At 40.0% G+C, this 22,724-nt stretch overlaps 1 protein-coding gene across 1 annotated transcript in view; it reads right to left on the bottom strand.

Moving 5' to 3' along the window:
- arid3c (AT rich interactive domain 3C (BRIGHT-like)) overlaps positions 1-22,724 on the bottom strand; it is a gene marked incomplete at its 5' end in the record, with an annotated part of 56,595 nt that overhangs the window by 12,863 nt on the left and 21,008 nt on the right. Inside the window, one exon of the mRNA XM_084552369.1 lies at positions 5,239-5,311. Within this exon, the coding sequence (XP_084408495.1) occupies positions 5,239-5,311 (73 nt within the window). The remainder of the gene's footprint in view (positions 1-5,238; positions 5,312-22,724) is intronic.

Below are 22,724 nucleotides of genomic sequence, written 5' to 3'. Positions count from 1 at the left end.
ATAAAACACTTGATCAGGACATTCCTAATCAGAATACCAAATGAGGGAGTATTTTTTGAAGGAGAGTGTGTTTTTCAATTGATCATTGTAGCCACTGTGGGAAAATAACTGAATAAGCAGCAGTTATAACTCACTTTTGCTAATACCTGATAGTGTATGTACTAATCTGAATTCGTAACGTATCTCCATGAGTGTTTAGGAAGAATAGTACCTACAGATCAGTCAGTTGCACAGAATTGTGAATTGCCCAGGTGCATTGCAAAAGGGCAGTTGCTAAGGATCATGTCAGCATGCAGCCATGCCCACAATATTTTCAATGGTGTGCCTGTGAAGTTTCTCATCCAGGTCATGGTACATCCAAAAAAAGGGCAAGTGGACGGCTGGACTTGTAGAGTTTCTTGAAGGTGTTTCATCTAATTCTTCTTTTCTAAAAGACTGGTGGGGAGTTGGGCTTTAAATAGGAAGATCTGTGGGTGCTATCTATGGTGTTATAATAAGGTCAGCCATCTACATGTCCAACTGCCTGTGCATTGTAGTATTCAGAGGAAAAGGCTGAGGAAACTGAAGGGAAGACCCCAACGAGAGGTATTAGCTGAAAAGTTGGTATTTCCATCTATTTTTTAATAGATTTCTGAAACTTAAACCCCTGTAGACCCTGAAACCTTTTGCCAGGTGACCTCACAATGAAGCTGTTGAAACCATGTTGTACGTATAAAGAAGAGGAAAGGAAGACAGAGGAAAGGAAGACAGCATCGAGGAGGATGTAACAGGAACAGTGTCTAGTTTGTATTTGCATGCTATGTCGCTGCCATTATAACTGCACTGAGTCAACACCTTTGAATTCTTTGGCACTCTGTGCATCTGCATAATTAATTTTAGGCCGAATATGAAATGGCCTGCACAGATTAAAAATAAAGACAATACTTTTTTTATAATTCCTAATTTGGAGAACTGCAGCTGTACACCATATTAAGTGTGAACTTATGTGAAAACTTCACCTAAAAGAACTTAAGTAAATGCTAAAATGTACATAGAAAAACAAGAAAAAGGGAAGCTGAGGCAAAGACAAAAATCAGATACAGCAGCAAGATAAGCAATTGTCACAGGGATCGAAGACTCTTACATTTCTTAAGGTAGCGGTTCAGGAGCTGTTTCCCCTGGAACGTAGTATCCTTAAGTAATTAGCCCGGCAACAAAAGTTGACTTATTTGAAAAAGGCAGCTGATGGTAGGTCTTAGAGATAATAATCAATTAATAACCACAGCCCCGGGGCAACAGTAAATCATCCTGGGTATTTATCAACACACAATGGAGGCCATCACGGTCATTGTCTGCTCAGCTTTTGATGGAATCTCTCAGTGAGGATTCCTTGTCTTTGCCTCTGAGCCTGAAAAAAACTTACACAAAGCTGTCCTGACCAAGTTCTTTAGGTTCGCCTGACAAGAAAGTAGGCCAGTTCATTAGGTACACTAGCGAATGCATTCCCTTTCATGAGTGTTCTAATGTTCAGTTCATGTTGAAACAGCATGCTATGGCATTATGGTATTGAACATTAAACATTAAGTTGTTGTGCACCACTGTAATATCAGAATACCTTCGTGTTCACTAGAGTACCCAAGTGAGACTGTGCTGCAACACAACCACAGGGACAACGCCACAGGAATTAAGACAGTACATACATACTGTTGATGTGAACAAGGAGGCAAAACAGATTGTTGGACATTCGACAGGCAAACTTGGATATATCTTTTCTCACCAAAACTACATATAAAAATGATGCTCTGAGCTCAACCTGTATAAAGTTCAATGTGCTATGTTAACGTTTATTCTAATAACAGTCTGCTAGGTTTTTATAACATTAATACTTTATATCTGTCTATCACTTTACATCCTTTTTATCCATTATCAATCCCCAAATTAGGAAAAAAAAAATGTTTTGGCACTGGGCTTGGAAATTTAAAATGGAAATTTCTTTGAATTGTGACGCATTGCCAACAGTGCAGAGTACAAAAAGGGAGGTAAGTGCTATTTTTAAATAATGAATGCATTTTTTTAACAAAAGGAGTACAGTCCCATACAGCTAACAGCCGGAAATCAGCATTTGGTCGATCTGTTTTTATGCATAGTAGCGCAATGTCTGCTTGCTCAAGGCCTAACACCAAAAACCAGCCTGACCATGGTGTGTCATTGAGCAATTTAGACCAACAGTCCCATTAGTTGTGTAACTGCTGCGTAACAATGCGGTACTATACACAAATCTCCAGACCAATGCTACAAGACAGTTGAGAAAATATAAATGATTTTAAAACAGCGAAAAAATTTTTTTTTAATTAAATTACTATTTTTGGAAGCCACGGACTAATGTTGTTCTGCCAATCTGGTCTCAGATAAAAAAACACAACATTTGTGCCATTTTTTTAATGTAATCATAAGATTGGACACAAACATAAGGAGTGTTTGTGCACTAACAGTGTGATGTTATGTGTCTAGTATTACCGTGCTTCAATTTAGCCAGCCACTAAATCAACAGTATTACAGGAGCATTGTGTTTTTGACACTTTTCCCTGGGATCTCTGCTCGGCGAGTTCGCCCGGCTGACATTTTCAGTGCAGAATGACAGTGATGTTTTCAGGGAACATTGATCGGGATATTTGGAGGAGTCCACTCTGATCGCAGTTGTCAGAGGCGAGCAGTGGAGATAGGCTGCTGCTGATCTGCTTCACACTGACAATGTCTCCCTGCACTAAGTCCAAAATCAATCTTTAATTGAATGCTCCAACAACAATCTATACTGTCTCTAAACCCAAGTGACCACCCAACTACATCATTACTCCATCAACGTGCGCTTTTTCTCCAGCTGTCACAGCACACAGCTGGACTCTGGTTAAACAGGACTGTAACTTTTGGGATATTCTGATCTTCATGAATGCAGCGTCCAAACTAAAACATCTACTGAAACATGTAAGTCAGAGTGGAATTTATGTATTCCTTTGACATATAAAAAAAAATACCTGCTAGAACTGAATAGCTTAGTTTTTGACTTTTAGCAAATTTGATATTTGGTCTTAGAATTGATTTTAAGATCTTCCTAATCACATTTGAAGCTCTTCATGGCCGTGTCCCTGGTTATATCAACTGACCTTTTAGCATCATACATGCTAGTGTGTACCTTAAGATCATCGGCCAAAGGTCTATTGAGGAGCCTTTTCTGCTTTTAATTAAGCTTCTAATTGCGGTTTTGATGGTGTTTTGTGTGTTTTATTGTTTTAACTCTTTTTATGGTCTTTATTTTACGTACATGCACCTAAAACAGCATGTCCAGAGTCTGAGCTGTACTGTCTGAGAGCGGAGCCACGTTATCAATAGTACTCACTGGCGTTTGTGTTTAATTAATACTGTGCTCCGCTCTTCCTCCACCAGTTACATGTTGGAATTTTGGATTATACACTGTACTTATTTATTAACTTTTTTCAACTGTCACATTCCTATGGGCTGCTTCACTGAGCAGTTGTCAGTGGCGACTGTCAGTCATGATGGCATCACATCCTGTTTAAATACATCAAACTACTAAAACTTCTCTGACACTTAGATCAGCATTATATTAAAAACCTAAAATGACGGAAACCATCCTAAAAAAAATAATAATAATAATACCGTAATCACTTGAGTGTACTTTAACTTTTTAGCTTGGCACAAGTCCCATCCACTAAAATGGAGGAGGTGGAGCTTGTGACATATACTGCAGCCAGCCACAAGGGGGCGCTCTACATGCTTTGGCTTCACTTTTGATTTAGATTTTTTACAGTCCATGGTTGATGTTGAAAAACCACAAGACATCAATGTCAGAAACTGCATATTATCTTTAGTGGATATAACTCACGGGGGTGTAAAATTTGTTTCATCCAGCTCTCTACTTTTTAATGCATTCTGAATTTGGCAGCATCATTTGGACATTAATGCAAATAGTTATTGATTCATCCAGATACTGGGTATTCAGATATGATTAGCAGATGTTAGATTGTAACCATATGTATGTATATGTAAGTTCCTCTGAGTGAAACACGTTGAATGTGTTTACATTAACTGTGATATTGTTAGTTTTATATTGTGCAGAAAACCAGCGTGATTAAGCATTTAAAAAATATTATGTTATTCTTCTATTATCATTGCAAAACCAGTTTTTTTTTTTTTTAATTCCCTAATTCCAACCACTGCATTGTGAGTCAAGGACAGGCAGGTGCAAAACCATTACGTACAGAACAAGAAATTAAAAATAACAAAAACATGGCATGCCAGCCTTGTGCTCCAAAAATACCTCTTCATTGTAACTCGTCATGGCTTTTATTCTCTGCTGGGTGGTTAACTTCCTCATATTATGCAAGAGTCTAAACATGGATCTATTTCCCCAATAAAACCAGCGGCTGCTTTGGGAAAGCACACACCATCACAGTGTAGGTGACCAGTACAACAAGAGAAGTCTCAATATTGTGACGAGGTAAATGCCAGGGGGATGCCCTCAACCATGTCTCCCTTTCTGATCTGTGTGTACCAACAAAGAAGCAGGGCGAGTCATGGTCATGTCTCCGTGGTAATAATACACACAGACCCTTTGTTTAAGCTGAGGAACAAAGGAGTATTTGTTCACACATGTTGAAACTATTTCACTGATTCTGCAAGGCCCTGTTCAGACCTGGTATTAATATGTGTTGTGAGTGATCTGACCCCAAGTGACCAGCTTTAAGTCCATGTGTTCATACCTGGCCTCTCCCACTTGAGAACCAATTTCAGGTTTGAGGTCGATATGCAAATAAACAGTTATCAAATGAGGTGAAGTAGAATACTGCAACAGCTGATATGAGTTTGAAACAAGCTGTAAAGTCCCTCTTACGTCCACACATTAAGTTATTATTTATTAACTGATCCCTGCTCTCACGTTTGTTATTTTAGAGATATGAACCGAAACCCTGGAAGCTTTTATACGCTGACTAATTTCACTGCTGCGTTCTTTGACTCACAGTGTGTGTTCACACAGCTTAAGGAATGACCTCCTCCACCAGACCACATTTGGAGGTCTGATAGATGTGGTTATTCCTATGTTAATTCCTTATTTATTTTTGGATCTCTATCCTCACGTTAGTCATTTTAGATAGCTGCACAAAGCTCAGATTATAACTCAAACCCTGGAAGCTTTTAGGCAAACTAATGGTAAGGAATATACAAAAAAGTGGAATCACTTACCCCGTTTCTGCATGAAACTGAAAAGGTCATCAAGAAACTCTTTGCGCTTTTCATCGTCATCCAGCTCATACAACTGAAAAAGAAAGAAAAATCTCGTAACTACTTATGAAACAGACAATCCTACCTATCATAGAGCAGTGATTCGAGGCCTGTGAGTACTGTGAGCACAGATGGCATGGAAGAGAGCGAGGAGTTTCCTCACAAAAAAAAAAATTTAACCTTGAGCACAATGAGTGTATCTCACGGCAATTACTAATCAGCACAGGGCCCGGCTTACAACCTGAACACAAAGACACACTGTGCCACACTGGAGCTGGAACAATATCAGGAAAGTGCTTTATGGCCATAAATAGCTTTCCACATCTGGCTGGCTAAGAAAGACATGCCTTTGTTGGCTTTTGTCATATTTAACCGCTTCACAAACACAGACACTGAGCAACACTCTCAGCCTCGGAGTTGATCTGATCATAACAGCTTTTGATCGCCAGACTAACAATTAAAGCTTTTATAATTGTTTGTGTTGCATTGGAGTGTCCAGCACTATTATTTTCTCACTCTGTCTATGTCTCCAATCCCACAACTACAGGTGAGTACAGTAAAAGGGTGCTTGTATCTCTAGTTCATCTCCACTGCATTGATATATATGTATATATATAATTGCAATACCCCGCTGGTTTATTGTTCCCTCCTGATCTGTTGCGTTTTCAGTGATGTTAAATATTTAAGGAAGATAAATGTTGGCATGCAAATGATGTCAGCGCTTTGTTTTTACAGGATTATGTAGATTCAAGCATATATTTGAGATTATTAAGCGAATCTGAACTATTGAGTGAGTAGAATTAAATCTGAAGCAACTAGTTTGCATACTTTTTTAAAGTAAAGTCAATTTATTGGATTTTACAGTGAATTTCTTCCCTGAAAGAAAAGTGTAGGGTAAATGAAAAGGCAGAATAAAATCCTATAATATCTCAGCAGGACGTCTCCTCATGTCCGTCTTGCTCGTGGCCCTCTGTATGTTTTAGTAGCGCTACTTTCCTTATTGGCATATCCATTATGCTCCTCATCCTGCCCTATTCACTAGGGCAGCGGCAGAGTCAAAGAGGCTTTTAAATAGGCCTCTCCAGCGAGATGCAGCTGATGGAAATATGTTAGTGGCAATGTTCACTTTCAGTAAGGCCCAGAGCCATGTTAACAGGCCCACTTAATCGATACTGGAAGACAGAGGGCTGACCTTTGGAATCAGTGGGGCCCTGTGGACGAGGCCCTTGAGATAATAACTGATCATTTAGAAGTGTATTAGCTGTCACCAATATTAAAGGACCAGTGCAGGTCAGCACTCAGGAGGAAACCGGAGGTGGGAGGTGGTGTGTGTATGTGTGTGTTTGTGTTGGGGGGGAGGGGGAGGGGTAAGTGCCGGTGAGTGCTGCTCTGCAGGCAGTCCTTGGTGAAGGGAATATTGAAAGGTAAAGGAACAGCAAGCGATTGCAAAAATGTTAAGTGCATGAATGCACGGCAGATGACAATGCGGTGGGATCAATTGTGAGGAGCACGGAGCGCAAAGGGATATAAGGCACAATATGCATAGAGGACGATGACCATGTGAGTAGACACATGAGGCAACAGGCAACACACAACCAACACTGGAAGCCACATTCATTAAACCTGATTTAAAAAATATGAATAGAATATTATTAGTTCCAGATTGCGAGTACTTAATACAAATGTTAACAACAGAATAGCCTTCCAAACTCAATCAACACAGACCAAAGCAAATGTTGAAGATATTGATCAGAACATTAATGTGTGTTGCACAGTCATTCTGTGTGTTTATTAAGGGACTATTAAGGGATGGATATAGCACTTTTCTACATTCACAAGCACTGGAAGCAACGGTGAGTTCAGTGTCTTGCTCAAGGACACTTTGGCATGTGGTCCATGAACCAAGGATCGAAGTACTAACCCTGGATTTCAGAAAATAATCAAAAGTGGAGAATAGGCAGTGAGTTTGATCAAGCATCTAGGCTATGTGTAAATGGTCTACTTTTTCAATAGGCCTTTTCTACTTATAGGAACTCAAAGAGAGTTACAGTTACACATCAACCCATTCGTAGATGCATGTGGCATGTTGTGAGGAATGATTCTCTAACCATCCATTTTCTTGGACAGCCCGCTCTACCAAGCCACAGACGCCACGTAGACAATAACATATGTATGTAACGAGAAGTCATATCCACAGATGACAGTAACAGATAGATGGACAGAGCCTCCCAGACTCTAGACAACAATGGGTGGAGATTTTGTTTGGCTACCAGGAATGAGTTTCAGTCTACACATTATGTTTTGGTTCATTAGAACCAGTTTGGTATGAATGTCTTTCTCATGCAATGGACCTTTTATCGTCAAAAGTCACCAGAAAGTCACGGGGCAAAGTTCCTGTGTGTTTGAACACCACACGACAGGCCATGGTTTTTGTTCTCTGCCTCTGACTGTGTGTGTGAAGTGAGTGAACAGACAGACAGGCTGGGGCAGGCTGAAGGACACCGAGTTCAGCTGAACCTGGAGGGTCTGAGGTTGTCACTCAGCGGGGTCAGCCGAGGGAAGGCGGCTAACAATGAGCTTGGAAATGCCTCTTGGCCTTTCTCCTTTCAAGTTGAGATACACTCTGTGAAAACTGGTGGGCTTGGAAGAAAACTAATCTAACTTAACAATAATGGAAAGCTGAAAACGGAAAAATCGACAATATAGTGATGGTGTGTTATATGGAAACATATTCTCACTTCAGAAATAAAGACACGGGGATTGACAAATAAATAAAATAAATAAATTGCATCCCTCATTTGATTCCACAATGGGGAAATTAGTTCTCTGCATTCAACCCTAAAGGGTAACAGAGAGCACCCTGGGGAGGGGTTTGTGGGGTTAGGCACCTTGCTCAATGGCACCTCAGCAATGGAATCAAGGAATCAAGAGAGGAAATCAAAGAAAGTAGAAAGTGGAAAGGAATCAAGACAGTGAGCTTGTGATGGATAAAAAAATGTCTGTCTAAACATTGCATCATGGTATTGAGTTTGTAACCTTTTAGCCCATCACCATGTTGAGTTTATTTTATTGCTCTGCATTTAACTTAGTTTTACCTCCTGCCTTTGTGATCACTTTTGATTTCAATTGTGATTTTTGTTCATATGATTATGTACTTGTACTTAAAATGTTAATACATGTAATATTACCCCATATTTTCTTATTTTCGTATATTGCAAATGTCTTTGCATATCTATCTATCTATCTATCTATCTATCTATCTGTCTTGGTCTTGCGCCTACAAACTTCCTACTTGCGTACTCAGTAGTCTAGACTTGACAAGTTTGGTTCTAAAGAACAGACTCTTGAGAACAGAGGACAGACAGGAGGACGGACTGGAACTGAAACAGCAGCATACTTTCCGGGATACCTGGAACCTCCAGATGCACATGCGGGAAAAGGTACACATCCGGGTATTTGGACTATACTTGGTCAGGTGGTACTTTAAATTGAAATTTTCTTTGCCCACGACTGATGACGTTTCACAAGAACACACATTTATAAACACTCTTGTTTTTGGATTTCTTTGCTCATTAGTGCAACTCCCTTCATCTTTTTAGTAAGTTTCATTAAAATTATTTTATTTCCTGTTTCTTGGATTTGGGTCCAACACATTGAATGTTGTCTTTTGTAAGTGACTGCTGAGTGTGTGTGAATGGGAGAACGGTGCTGCTGTCTGCTCGTGCTGGCATCACTCCAACTGGATGCTACCAGTAACCGTCTCTGTCTCTCTCACACGCAGACAGCAATGAGAGGATATGTGGAAGCTAATATGAAGAGGCTTTCTGCGCCTTTACACAATTAAGTGGCAACAGGCTGACCACATATTGGCAACTCTAAGTGTTATTTCACCATCGGCCACTGAGGCAGACACTGCAAGAAAAATAGCCACAATGTTTCTTCATTTCTCTGTGTAGTAATCTAAAGGTCAGATCCAAAAAACATCAAAGATCTAGCAGCAGTACGAGCACTTGATTTACAACAAAAAACAGCAGAAAGAGACTTGAATGCAGAGTTCAAACTGACTGTCAGTCGGTTTCCATCCACCCCTTCTTCCCCCGGGGCATTTCACAGATTTCACTGTGAACGCACCCCACTCAGTCAGTTGCAGGATGTCCCCAAAAGAGGGCGCTTTCTTTCACAAAAACACATGGACACAATCGGTGACAGCCAGCAGCCAAGTTATGTCTCCAATGACAAACAGCTGTTGTCTCAATCAGTGGAATATACTTTAGCAAATAATTTGATGTTTTGCCCCTTTAATGAAGACGTCTGCAAGTTAAATGTAATACAATGTTATCTGGTGTTAAATACTTTGAATATTTATAGACCTTACAGATCTGCATACAAGGAAACGTTTTAGTTTCAAATGTGAAATGAACAGGGTATCTGGTAGGAATGAAACCACAGAGAATTTTCATACTGTAAATACTGTCATAAGAACTGTCATTAAAATGTTGTGGTTCACTCCCACTGCTCTCATAGTGTTGTTTGCGGTTTGTTCAGGTGGCCGTATTTGTTTTTCAGGTTCTCTTTAAAGGCCGTGGTACACAGCAAACAATGTACAGACACACCTGGAGTCTTGCTGAAAAACTGAAGCGCAGGCAAAGCGGTTGGCCGATCGTGGACGGGACTGAGTGTCTTTCTCCTCAGTGGATCGTCATTATCGGGAAGCATTGGGAGACGGCTCACAGGGATAGTGTCAGTTGTCTGCAGCTAGTATTATGGTGTGTGTTTCCTAAATACCGGTTCACACCATGCCTGTTTGAAACGGGCTGATTGTCTAGTTCCACTGGATTGTGACAGATAATCAAAAAAGAGTGTTATTTTAGTTTCTTCGATTCTAAAAACTTGATTATATTCACACAAATCTCATTCCCCGAGTCCTGATCTTCTAGTGACAGTTCCATTAGATGTGAAAAACCCAGGATGAGCAAGTCTCATTTAAAAAAAATTTCTACATGTCTTTCAAAACTGTTAATTATGTTGTCACATTTTTAGTCAAATGTCAGCTGAACATTGAATAATGTTTTCTTACTCCAGGAGCAAAACCTGCTTTCACTCTGGCTCTCTGTAAATCCAATAATGAAATCGATAGGAAGGCTTATCAATTTATTAATTCATCCTGAGTAATTCTGTTTTTTTTTTTTTCTCAAGTGCAAAACACATATGCTTTCATACTGTTTTCATACTCATTTTGGTGCAATATTTGTACTCTACCGTAATGTACCGCATCGCCCGCATTCACCCGTTGTGAACCGAACAACAGAAAGCGGCTAGTACTTGTTGATTACAGTTGCAAATCTGCTACTGTATAGACTGTAACCAGTTTAACCACGGGGCATTTTCCTAATTCCCACTTATGAACGGCTCGTTTCCTCTGCTGAGTCTGCATAAAACCTGTTCCACAGCTTTCAAGGCAGTTTATCCCCTTGAAACTACCACGTCCTAGCCTGGTTTAGCCACACTTAGGTCTTAGAATACGAGTCTGGTACCGTCCCAGAAAAAAAGTTTGACAAAAAAAGGCTAAGCCAGGCTAACCATGTCCAGGATGCAACATGTATTAACTTTCGCTCCTCCAAAACTAACTTCTCACCTCTACCACTTCCTGTTGTGTTTCACAGCTCAGTGCCTCATAACTGTGTCTCTATGCATTCGCTTAAATTAGAACATAATCTTGTCTAATGAAACATTAACTAATCTTAGTGCTCGGGTCAGTGGGGTGAGTCCTGAACAGCTCAGGACATTGATTAAATATGTCAGGCAGAGGTATGTGACAGTTACCTGCTGCAGGGATTAAATGGAATGAAAACTATAGAAATCTAGAATGATTCACCTTTGTCTCACCAAAAATATACTCTCATACATATACTGTATCTCATAGAGACACAGTTATGAGGCACTACTAAATGTTGGGTAAACATCAGTAGTACAACGGCAGAACCAGGACATTGTCTCCAATCTGTTGCTTCGACAGAGATACATTTTTAACCCTCTAATAAATTTCAATTGCTTCTATTGGTACACTATTTTGATTAGCGCTTAGTTGCTGTCAATAAGACATCCTGCTGATCCTGCACATTAAAAGCATAAAAGGGAACAAACTTACCAGAAAATTTCAAATAAAGCGCCTGTGCATGTAGCATTATTCAAAACAACTAAAAAATGAGTGTGTAGAGGCAGCTGTCACAGAAATGATGAACTAATCCTGGTCTTGGTTGTTACAGAGTGAGCAAGACTGATGAACGCACAAGTATAAATGGCTCACGTCTGCGTTGGCTGCCTGCATAGGTCACGCCGTCAAGTTCCTGCAGTACTATATAAGCACCTTTAGAACAGAACACGATCAGGCAACTCTTCCTTTTGCTCCCACAAAGGGACTATGCACTTTGTGTCATCACTGCATTAACTGTGAGCACTGAGATGTTGGTTGTCTGACTATGATTCCTTATCCTGTCCTCAAGTCTGTCTTAGGAACAGAGATGTGAATCTCAGTGACAATACTTGATTAAAGCTACAGTGCCAAACTTATGTTCTCCTTCTGGTAGTAAGAGTAATTACACAAACGCAGGTCTGTTCAGACCTTGCGTTTATATCCATCCTGGGCCATCTGATTGCAAGTGCCCAGCTTAAAGTACGGGTGTGAACACACCCACAGAGGACACATTAGAATGATCGGATCTCTGAACACCACATTTTGGAGGTGGCGCTGCCCGTATCAGCACAAAAATAGTCAGTTTGGCCAGTGTAAGGAAGTGGGTAAGTTATATGCAGTCTATGGTATGAACACACAAAGAGTTCTGGGTCACATTAAAGACTACCTACCTAACCAAATAATAAATAAATCTAAACAAGAATTAACAAATTATTTAATGTGTACTCTGTGTGTGATTCTGTTGTTAAAAAAAAAAATGTGGTTAATTATTTATATGATCATGCTGATGTACAAGATGTAAAAAACACAGCAGTGAAATTACTGTACTTATGGAAGCTTCCAAGATTCAGTTACAACCTAAGCTTTGTCTCTAAAAGAATGTCAGGGCAGAGATGAATAAATGACTAACTCACAGGCTTGTTCCAAAATATGTATCATCTCCTTAAGTAACACATAAAAAACAGCTGTTTATGTATCTGATATAGCGGTAGATAGAGACAGCAGCTGTTGTAATACTCTATTGCACTTTAATGCAGAGTGCAAAACTGAGAATGGCTCTCAAGTGAGTAATGTGTTAGATAAAGAGTTGCCTACCTCCAGGTGCTCAGCCTGGTAACCGACTCCTTCCACTGTACTCTGACTCTTAACTCTGGTCAATCTGAGTGCACCATCAAATCATTTCATCACTGCTGACAAAACGAAGGACCTTTTTTTTCTTTATTATGTAAGTGTTCAACTAAAGATTTATCACATGAGAGAAAGCAAGTCAAAGCTGCAGATTTGACTTGTTTGACTTTTTCTATTGATGGAATTACTGCTGTGTAAATATATTTCATTATTAATGCAGGATGAATTTGTATTCAAGTCAAAACAGCATCCAACTTATTCAGCAGGGGAGATTCTTAATAAAATATGTCAGAACATTACTTTTTACAATTTTATTTTAAACTCACAAAATAAATCAAATTATAAATGACCGTCTTGTTTCCGATATTGGGAAAGATGCACTACTCTCTGCACTCTCTGGGATAAATAAAGGCTGTGGCACTAAGGAAACCCACACATGCACATTTTCTATTGCTGGGAGTGTAACTGCAGGCTCAGCATGAACAGTCAATGAGCAGTGGGCAGTGTGTTCAACACAATATGGCAGAGGCTAGCTGGAAGCTGCTCCATGTTACATGATCTGCTGACACACTGAGGTCACTCTCAATTCACTGAATCTCCAGCCTCTAATCAGAGGCTCTTCCCTCTCCATCACTGCACCACTCAGCCTTCAGCCCAGCCACTTCATGCTGCAAACAGCCCACTACATCACCACAAATCCATTTTATTTCCTTTGAAGTGTTAACTTACCATTCTACAAAAGGTGCTGCAAAGAATAAACACCTGACTTTATTCGTTATCACAACACAGACATGCTAGTTGATCTGTGAGGATGTACTCAGACACGGTGGTTCTATGAGCTAACCATGTTTGTGAAGTATCTTAGTCATTCAGCTCATGGTACATACAACAAAACAAGTTGAGAAGAGTGGACAGCAATGTTTGCATTTTAGCCTGGGAAGATAGCTGGTTTGAAAGGGGAGTAAAGGATGTCAAATTGGAAAAGCTCTCCGAACAGGGGAGCTGGAGTGACATGCAATTTGCCATCAATTTACAAAACCGTATTAATATCTGTCCCCCCTGTATTATTATCCTTCCACCATGTGGGTCATGTGAGTTTGTGTGTTTGAGGTGGGCACCACCCACAGATGTTCCTAATAAAAACCTAAACTCCCCAACAGCATTTGAAGACCAAATGCCCTTGTTTCAGCTTGTATTTTGGATATTTAAGATTTCAGAACAGTAACACAATAACAAGCCCCTGTCGCACTGATCGAACCGGATGGATTTGTACTATACATTATATGAGATATAATGTGGATCAGTCGGTTGGCCTGATCCACATTTTATCTCATATAATATATAGTTTGCCGTTGTGACCAGCCACCAACTCTGATTTCTACTGCCAGTGAGGTACACAGATTTTAGATTTAGGGAAAAGGCTTGACGGTACGAGCTGCCAGTGGTGAGTTGTCTTGCTATCTGGTTGATAATGTTGATCATGATACATTCAAATACGGCTGATAAGGCTGCTATATGAAGGCTCTTCCTGATTTCCAGAGAGAGGACATGAATGTGACCTACCCATTATTTGTCAGAATCTTACGAATCTTACAGCCATAGTTAGCTGATCCACATAGACTACTACATTTGGAACTAAAAACTCAGTCATACGTTTTGCTGTTCAAACTAAATGCTGCTTTGTCCTTCATTACTATGGGCACTAAATATACAAAGCCACCGGTCTCATGTCTGACAGAGTCCACCCTCCCCGTATCCCTTTAATTTAGCCATGTGACTGCATAATGTCCTGTTCATAGAGCTGTTTTCCTTTCTCAGGCTTCATTAATGTATTCCCTACCCGAAGTGAGGGCTCTTATAAAAGTTAAACCTAAACAAGGGGCATGTGATACTGCAGGTCATTCAAACCTGAGCTGATGCTAATTCTAACTTAACAGGATTCAAAGCGCAGCACAGGTCGCAAAGTCCAGCTGATGAGTTGATCTGTTACCTGGGCTAGTTGAAGAATATCTCAGGAAAAAAACACACATTTGTTATTGAGAAATGCCACGTAAAGCATTTTTACAAATACAAAGATGAGGTGCTGAGAATGATTATATTACTGTTGCACAGTCTCTAAATGTTTACAGACGGGTTTTCTGAACAGTCTTCCAACATCTGAGGATCTCCATGAGGTAAAATGAATCTTTTTAGGAGATACAGAGCTCCAGTGGTCAGCCATACCTTTTTTACATCCTCAGCTTTTTGGAATGTGTTTCTGTGCTGTGACTTCCAGCTCATTCATTGTGGGCACCTTGACTGAAACAGATCCAGAGCCAAGCTGGATGGAAACTGAGCAGGAACTAACCAGTCCCTTCAAACCGATGACAATCTACCACATGGTACATGGACTGATGAACATAGTGTGGCAGCCATACCTACTGGGCATAAATCTTTTTATTGGAATCTCGAAAGGGATTTAGAAGATAAGAGGCTTGTACTTAGATGTAGTGTTTATATCTTTTTATTTTATGTGTATTACCCGTATGTATGATTTGGAAGGCAAAGATCTTTTTTGTAAGTATCTAACCCTAACCATTAAAAAACAGAGACTGTATTACCAAGGGATAGTTCATCCAGGATAAGAACCCAGTATTGGAGTTGTTGAATTTTCCTTTCATTGCATACAGCTATGTTTTACAAAACCTTTATTGGGTTCCAAAAGGATATTTGTAAGGATCACCATAAGGAATGGTTGAAAATATTATCAAATACCGTAAAATATGTGATATGGGAGCTATTGGACAATTTACTCAATATAAAGTACTTGATAGAGTCTACTTCACTCCTTTTAAGCTTCATAGGATGCTGACGTACGATCTATGCTGGAAGTGTTAGACAAAAACAGGAACCTTTTTACATGCAATTTGGGAATATACTGTAAGTTTGTTAACCCATTTTGGTATAAAGTTGTAGAACATACAGGGATGTGTGTAGGTATGAAACTACGTAAGTTATAGAGGCCATGTCTCCAGGGGGATCAGAAGGAAACTGACGGATATTTCAACATACACCTTAGCCGTGTCAGAAATTGCATCATATGAACACTTTTTAGTTAACAATGAAGGTGAGACCTTTAAGAGGGTCATGGGGACATGTTTATGTTTGCAATATAGCTGTCACATTATAATCATTTAGTTGTAGGTTGTTACCGTGTGGTGTCTTTCTTTTTATTGTAGTGTTAAGAATGAGTAGTTGTCAAGTTGTTTTTGGTTTTATTACGTTTAAGGGTGGTGCTGTTGGATCGCTCATGTTTGAAAATAAAAGAAAAAGCTGAATGACAAAAAACAACTTTTGGGAATAGCTAAATGTGACAAGTATTGAATTTAAACATAAATCTATTTAAAATACCCCAAAGTATAGCTAGTGCTTTACATCTTGCAGTGAAGAAAGGTCACACAAAAAGACAAAACAAGACAAACAATCTTTGTGCACTGAAGGAGGAGCTTCTTAGTTTTAGTTGACCTCAACACATCTCTCTCTCTCATAAAATCATTTCATTCTCAGAAATGGAAACAAAACAAACCTTTCCCTATTTCTTTTCCTTTTCTTGTGTCGAAATCAGAAGTGAGTGAAAGAAGGGGAGGTATTTGTGTCTTGGCCTGGAGCCATTAATTGTTTAATGATTGGCTATTGTTAAAGGCTTGGTATAATGTGCAGTGATAAAACATTACTTCTTCAATGTTTAATTAACAACATCCTGTGGACACGTTCTAGTCTTGCTCTACTACCTGACCGAGGCCAAGCTGACCTCTGTGATTAACTGTGTCCACTCCTGCATCCATTCAAACATTAACTCCACCTTTAATGACCAAGGTGCGATTAAAATCCTGCAGGCCCTGTGCTTTGCATTAGTGTTGGACGCTACAAGTGGAACCAGAAATAAATGAGGCACTGCCTCAGGGGGATAAGAGAACGTCGGAGTTTATGGAAATGGTTACAAAAGAAACAGTCTGAGAACTGGTTCGGATTTGTTGTGATTTAATCTAATTAAATCACAACAAATTACAAAAACATAGAATTTGATTTGATTTGATCTCACACTGCTCAACATGAAGGGGCCTCACAACTGCACGTGCACTTGTTATTACTTAGTATTGTCTACAGTCTTGCTCTAAATCTCCCTTCATTACCACTAAATGTAAAGATAGTGGGAAAAGAATCAGCATAGAAAGTAAAAACAAACTTCTATGTGTTTTTTTTAAATCATTTTTCTCTGAGTCTAAGATTCATTCAAATGAAATAAAACGTCCCAGCGTCCTTCCAAACATCTCCACTATTTCCAAAAACCTCCAAAATGTCCTCACTTCCAAAAAGCTGTACTTGAATACTCAGCCAACTGGCATATATACTCGTTTGCCAAAACATTGGGTACACTAGTGAATTAATTCTAATATAACAGTCCAGCACTAAATCCTCCTTCATGACTGCTCTAATGTGTCATCATTGATCAATGATTGATGACCATTTCTGGAGGATGTAGTCTGTGGTGCTGTTAAACTGGATTGAATTAAAAGTCTATCTGTCATTTAGCCTAGCCCTCTGACTAATATGGGTTTGCCAAAATAATAGAAACATGTGTCAGTACAACACAATACAATTCAAACCTCCACAATGAAAACCCACTGGAATCAACGACTCTCTCTGATATTGGAGACTAATGCTGAACACTAGAACCTTCACAAAAGTAAGATTTATTGCAGGACTGTTACATTAGAACGTTTTACTATGGACTAATGGACTTTCAATCTATTTTTAAGGTATTTATATTATAATTCCACATAGTTTTACATGCTTATATAGCAAATCCCATTAAAGCAAATATAGCCTTTGTGTTTTCCACGTCAAACACTGACCTTCTAAGTACGCTAATGCTTTTCAAACTTTTTTGTTACCAAATAAGCCATCCTATAATATTTTCAGCCTAATGACAGACTGGAGGAAACCAGGAGTGTCAACTAATGTGTGTGTGTTCATACAGTATACTACTGTAGGGACACCTGCTTCCTAGAAAATAAAAATCATTTGCACAGAAACTGGAGCTGGGAAAAAAGACCTAGTATCATGCAGCTCAGACGTTCTTGTCTTATATTAAGTGTTTTCTGACTAACTCTACAAAACATCTCTATGCGTCGCATTGTGACACCCACCTTACACCAGTTATCACAACTACGCCTGTATTTTGGCAAAGCATTTAAAAAAAAGATGCTGTTTCCAAAGCACACAGAGGATATTATGACTACAACATCCTACAATCCCTAGCGATTATCGTGGCAGCAGATATTGTTTCTGCTTTGTGTGTGAAATGAATACAAGCTATAGACAGAGAGCCAATGTTGAGGCTACAGGTCATTGCTCCAGATCGTTTTGATTTGATCATTCCATGGGTGTTCTTGACAACTGGTCAACAGAACCGAGAGGCACCTGCCTGCAGTTCTAGCAATGTCTTAGGGTGATAAAACGCAAGATTAGGTCTGTTTAGGTTCTCGCCATACTAGAAAAAGACGAGTTGAGGCACAATGTAAAAGCCTTGTTTAGATTTGAGCATGCCTCCTCGTCATGTGACAAGCACGGGCATGTATGGTGATGGGGTAATTAGCCATGGATGAAGAATCTAGAGGAGTCTGTTTCCACCTCATTCTATCCTTAGCTTTAAGTCACGTCAGTCAAGTTTCATCCCACTAAAGGTTCGGACACTGTTAGGCCTGAAAGGGAAGAGCTGGACAAAAGCAAAGACATATAGCTACATTTTTAATAATGCACCTGGTCAGAGTTTAGTTTTTGTGAAACTTGCAGCATTAGTTTTGTGAACATTTCTTTCATAACTAAGCAAAACTGAAAATATATCCAAATGAATCACTTCTGAATTGAATCAAATCTATTCAGGAGATCAGGAATGAAACCCAGGGGTACTAAAGATGGCTTGGAATTTCTTCTTTGACTCTGGAAAATATTTGAGTGGAAAGAACATTTTAATAGCCTGGAAGACAGCCTGAACTTTCCAAACCCACACAAGTTTTGTCAACTTGTTAACCTGTTCTATGGGAAGCAATTCTTAACAAATTATTACCTTCATCAACTAAATTGTGTGTGACCACAAAGCGCTGCCGTAAATCTTGGGTCTTCCACCTATCTGGACGAGTTTACGACATCAACCCCTGCCCTGAAGTTAACGTTCTAATCTGCTGCTGCTTTAATCAGCTGCTCGAATTTCCCTTGCATGCCTGATTACCTTTTACTGACATCTCACAAAGCAACAAATCAACTCTCTTCACATCAGATAAGCGTGCTATATTGCTTCCACCTCTGCTCTCTAATGTGGCTTTCATCACTGCCAAAACTTCATATACAACTTTCAGAACCATCAACGCCACAAAATAAAGGACAGCTGCTGCTACTGCTGCCTAGTGTGTGTCTCCAAACTTTCTAGTTTTTGGATATGGGTGCAAAAAGTTCCATTCAAGATCCTTTTACCATTGTATGCACCATTGAGCAGGCCTGCACTATTAATCAAGTGTAAATCAGCATTTCAACAACCCTAAAATCATTCTCAAGTGACAAAGATAATTATTATCACATATACATTGGGCGTAGGTCACAGGTTTGCATCCCTGGCTGGAGTGCCTTGAGATATTGTGTTTTTATAATACATATTCCAAACTGGGTAAATGAACTGGAATTTAATAAAACGACAGCATGCATACTGAACCTGAGGCTTTCAGGGGCTGGGTCTCATCTGTGTCAGATGGTAATCCACCCTTGCCTGGGTGTAAACGATACGGCAGATCTTTTGGCTGGAGCATAAACAGTTCCCAACAGAGAGACCAACTCTCTGCTGCAAAAATATTGTAGACGGGGAAGATGGTCTGTCTTCCAGGCTAATTTCACCCTGCTTCTTTGAAGGGAACGCTGCTTGCTCTAAACTGGCTGAAAATAACTAACTAAAATAGGATTTTTTAATACTTTTTTTTCTGTCTAATAACAAGAATTTGCACTGTGATTTGAATTATAACTAAGTGTATTATAACTACGTCGACTGCAACGGCTATGACTGGTCTGAAAGGATTTTCATTGTTCACGAGATTGAGTGGTCAGACAAGTACAAGGAGTTCATCTTTGTTCAGGTTCGGTTCCTACACACCATCTATGTTCTGTGCCGCAGTGATTTCAGCAAAGTAATTGTTGATCCACGTTTATTATTTTCAACTCCAGCACTAGTGCACTAGTGTTTCAGTGGTGTTATGACAGAACAATACAGACACACCAGCGCGCAGGTAGAAATGCTTTCGACAGCGTAGCCCCTGCTACACCAAGCTTAAATAATTTAAATCAATCAAGAACACAGAATGTGATACACAGTTTCACTCATCCTTTAACAAAATCCCGCTGCTCCCACAGCTCCTCTGTTGTCTCCCACTGTCTGCCCACTAACATGCCACAGCATGTTTCACCTGTGTGCTATTTGAGCATAATAAGGCACTTCAGCTTCCCGTCTTTCTCCACCAGTGACCCAGCCCTGCATGGGAAAGCTAAATTTGGAGTTGTATTGGGGGAGCTTGTGGGTGTGGTGGTGGTGGAACAGTTCATCCCACTTTAAGTGACACTCAGACTTTGTAGACATCTGCATTCTGGGTTAGCAAATGTCTCAAGTCTTCCTAAAATTCCTAGACAAATCACTACATTCAGACAAATGAATACAAGCAAGAATACGCAAAAAGCAGTGCTAAATGGACCACACTGAGGTGACTTGCCTAGGCAAAAATGTCCACACTGCTCTGCTAGCTAAGTTAACTAATGCTAACCGTCAAAGAAAGAACAAACAAAATAGTGTGATGCTAGTGGAAGTTATTTTATTCAAATGTTTCTATAGCAGACTGGCAGCATTCAGTCAGCTATTTAGTATCATTATCTGCTTCATTTACCACTGTCTTACTTTCTTTTATTCACTTCCTCTTCATTTTTCTTTCTTCACTCCTAGAGCAATAACTTTTCATTTGTCATACTTAACATGCACACAACACCATGTAACTGGACTGATATTACAGATGTCACTTCTCAAGCTGTCTCAAACTGTCACTGAAATCCAAGCACATTGCTACTTCTGTAGTTTAAAGTGCCGGCCTAGGGGCCCCCTCTTGATCTGGGGGTCCCAAGCACTTGTCTGCCTCTGCAGGTAGGGTCCTAATCTAATCTCGTGACTTTCATCTGAAATCTAAACTCATAAAACTACCACAGTTGTTAACCCCAAACATAGGGGCACGTTGCTACGGTTGCTGAGTAAGCAAATTTCGGTTTTCTTCTGTTCAGGCATCTCTATGGGACTCAGCCAGCTGGATGCAGGCCAATGCGAGCTCTGGCAAAGAAGTCAGCTGTACAAGTGCAGCGAGAAGGGTCAACCAAAGTGTGCTGTGACGTTGGCGCTGGCAGATGCACAGGAGCTGGAGGACGCAGATGCAGGAGAGTACAACACACCACAGACGTTTCCTAGCACAAGGCACCGCTGGGCTCCCTCACCACTTCCCAACAGAAAGGCAAACAGATAACATATGGACGCAGGAAGGGACCTGAGGCATGGCATCAAGTGGTTAGGAAGCAGACACACTCAGTATAGTTAAGGCAAGGAGGAGACCAGCAGGTAGAAAAATCAGTCATACTCATTTCTTATGTAACAAGACTTCAACTACTGATTTCTTTTTTTTTTTTTTTTTTTTTGCATTATTGTAATACTGAAAAAAGCTCAAGGAGTCACCACCTAAATCTAGATTTCTTACTCTGTGTGAGTATTGTTTTACTTAAAGTCCCAGCCATCCTGTCAATAGTGCCTTTTTAAATTTTTGCAGATGATTTTATTACATCGTGGCATCTGCTAGAACAGGAAAGCCTTAGCCTACCTGGAGTCACATTGTTCGTAAAATCCTTCCAACCAAGCCCAATACTTCTTGATCACATCGTAGACCATTACTTTTATTTGGATACATCTGTCACACAGGCAATAAATTATTTTTTTCTGCTCTACAGAAAGTAATACTTTATGAATACAGTTTCAGACATGGGCAGAGGGAAGCTGTGCAGTGTTAGGAGTGAGCAGCGCTTCTGAGATTATCACCTTTTTATTTCGGTGGTGGTGATGAATCAGCATGGCAGCACTGAGTGGTTAGCAGTCAACACAGCAAACCATCAAGTGACTAGTCAGCAACAGGTCAGGGTTGCTCGATGGCATATCAGGCCGCATTCAATGCACTTGTCTCCTAACTTCCTGATAATCAGCTCACACAACTTTCTTAACTCTCACTCTATCCCGTTCAGTCATGTACTATCACCTAGTAATGTGTGTGCGCCTGATATTGAAGTGTTATAGTTTTTTGTTTTTTTTGTGGTTGTGTGGTTGCTGCTCTGCTTACTCAGCGGTGCAGCCCTGCAGTTCCCTTTGAGCTGACCATGATCTCAACTCTCTTGTCGTTCTTGCCAAATGCACAACCAGCGGTGGATGGATTGGGCTCTGTTAGCTAAAGGATACAACCTAGTTATCAAGCTCAAGAAAGAAGCCGACAGTGATGCCACTGTCTCACAAATACTGGCGATGTAGCTTTGTTTTACTGTAGCCTGGGAGCTAAACCAACGTCCTCACCTACAAATTTTTCTTGTTGTGGAAGGCTGGTATAGAACTTCTCCCCCGGGAACTGATTATGTTCCCACAGAGATGTGCCGGGCCAATCAAATCCACCAGGGCGGGCTTTCTGTGGTGATGGACTGAAGAGCAAAAGCGACATAGTCATACACGTCGTCTGAGTGCTGCGGGCATGAATTTGTTTACACCAAAATGGCTGCCATCAGAGAAGCAGGCTGTGTTGCAAAAAATATTGACAGTGACATGTCTTTAATGGACAAACAATTTATAGCATTAAAGCATTTGTCAAGAACACCTTATTCTCTTAATGTTACATACTTCATACTTCATACTTCATGCTCTGATTGGTTGAAGCTATTGAATGCAGATGTTGTTGTTTTTTCTTGAAACACACCCCTTAATGAATAATGGCCGGTGTCTTTATTTACCTTTATTACTGGGGATCTTTCAGCCACTGCT

The sequence above is a fragment of the Chelon labrosus genome (genome assembly GCF_963514085.1).
Source record: "Chelon labrosus genome assembly, chromosome: 9".
Classification (NCBI taxonomy): domain Eukaryota; kingdom Metazoa; phylum Chordata; class Actinopteri; order Mugiliformes; family Mugilidae; genus Chelon; species Chelon labrosus.
This window is presented reverse-complemented; position numbering and strand designations above follow the sequence as displayed.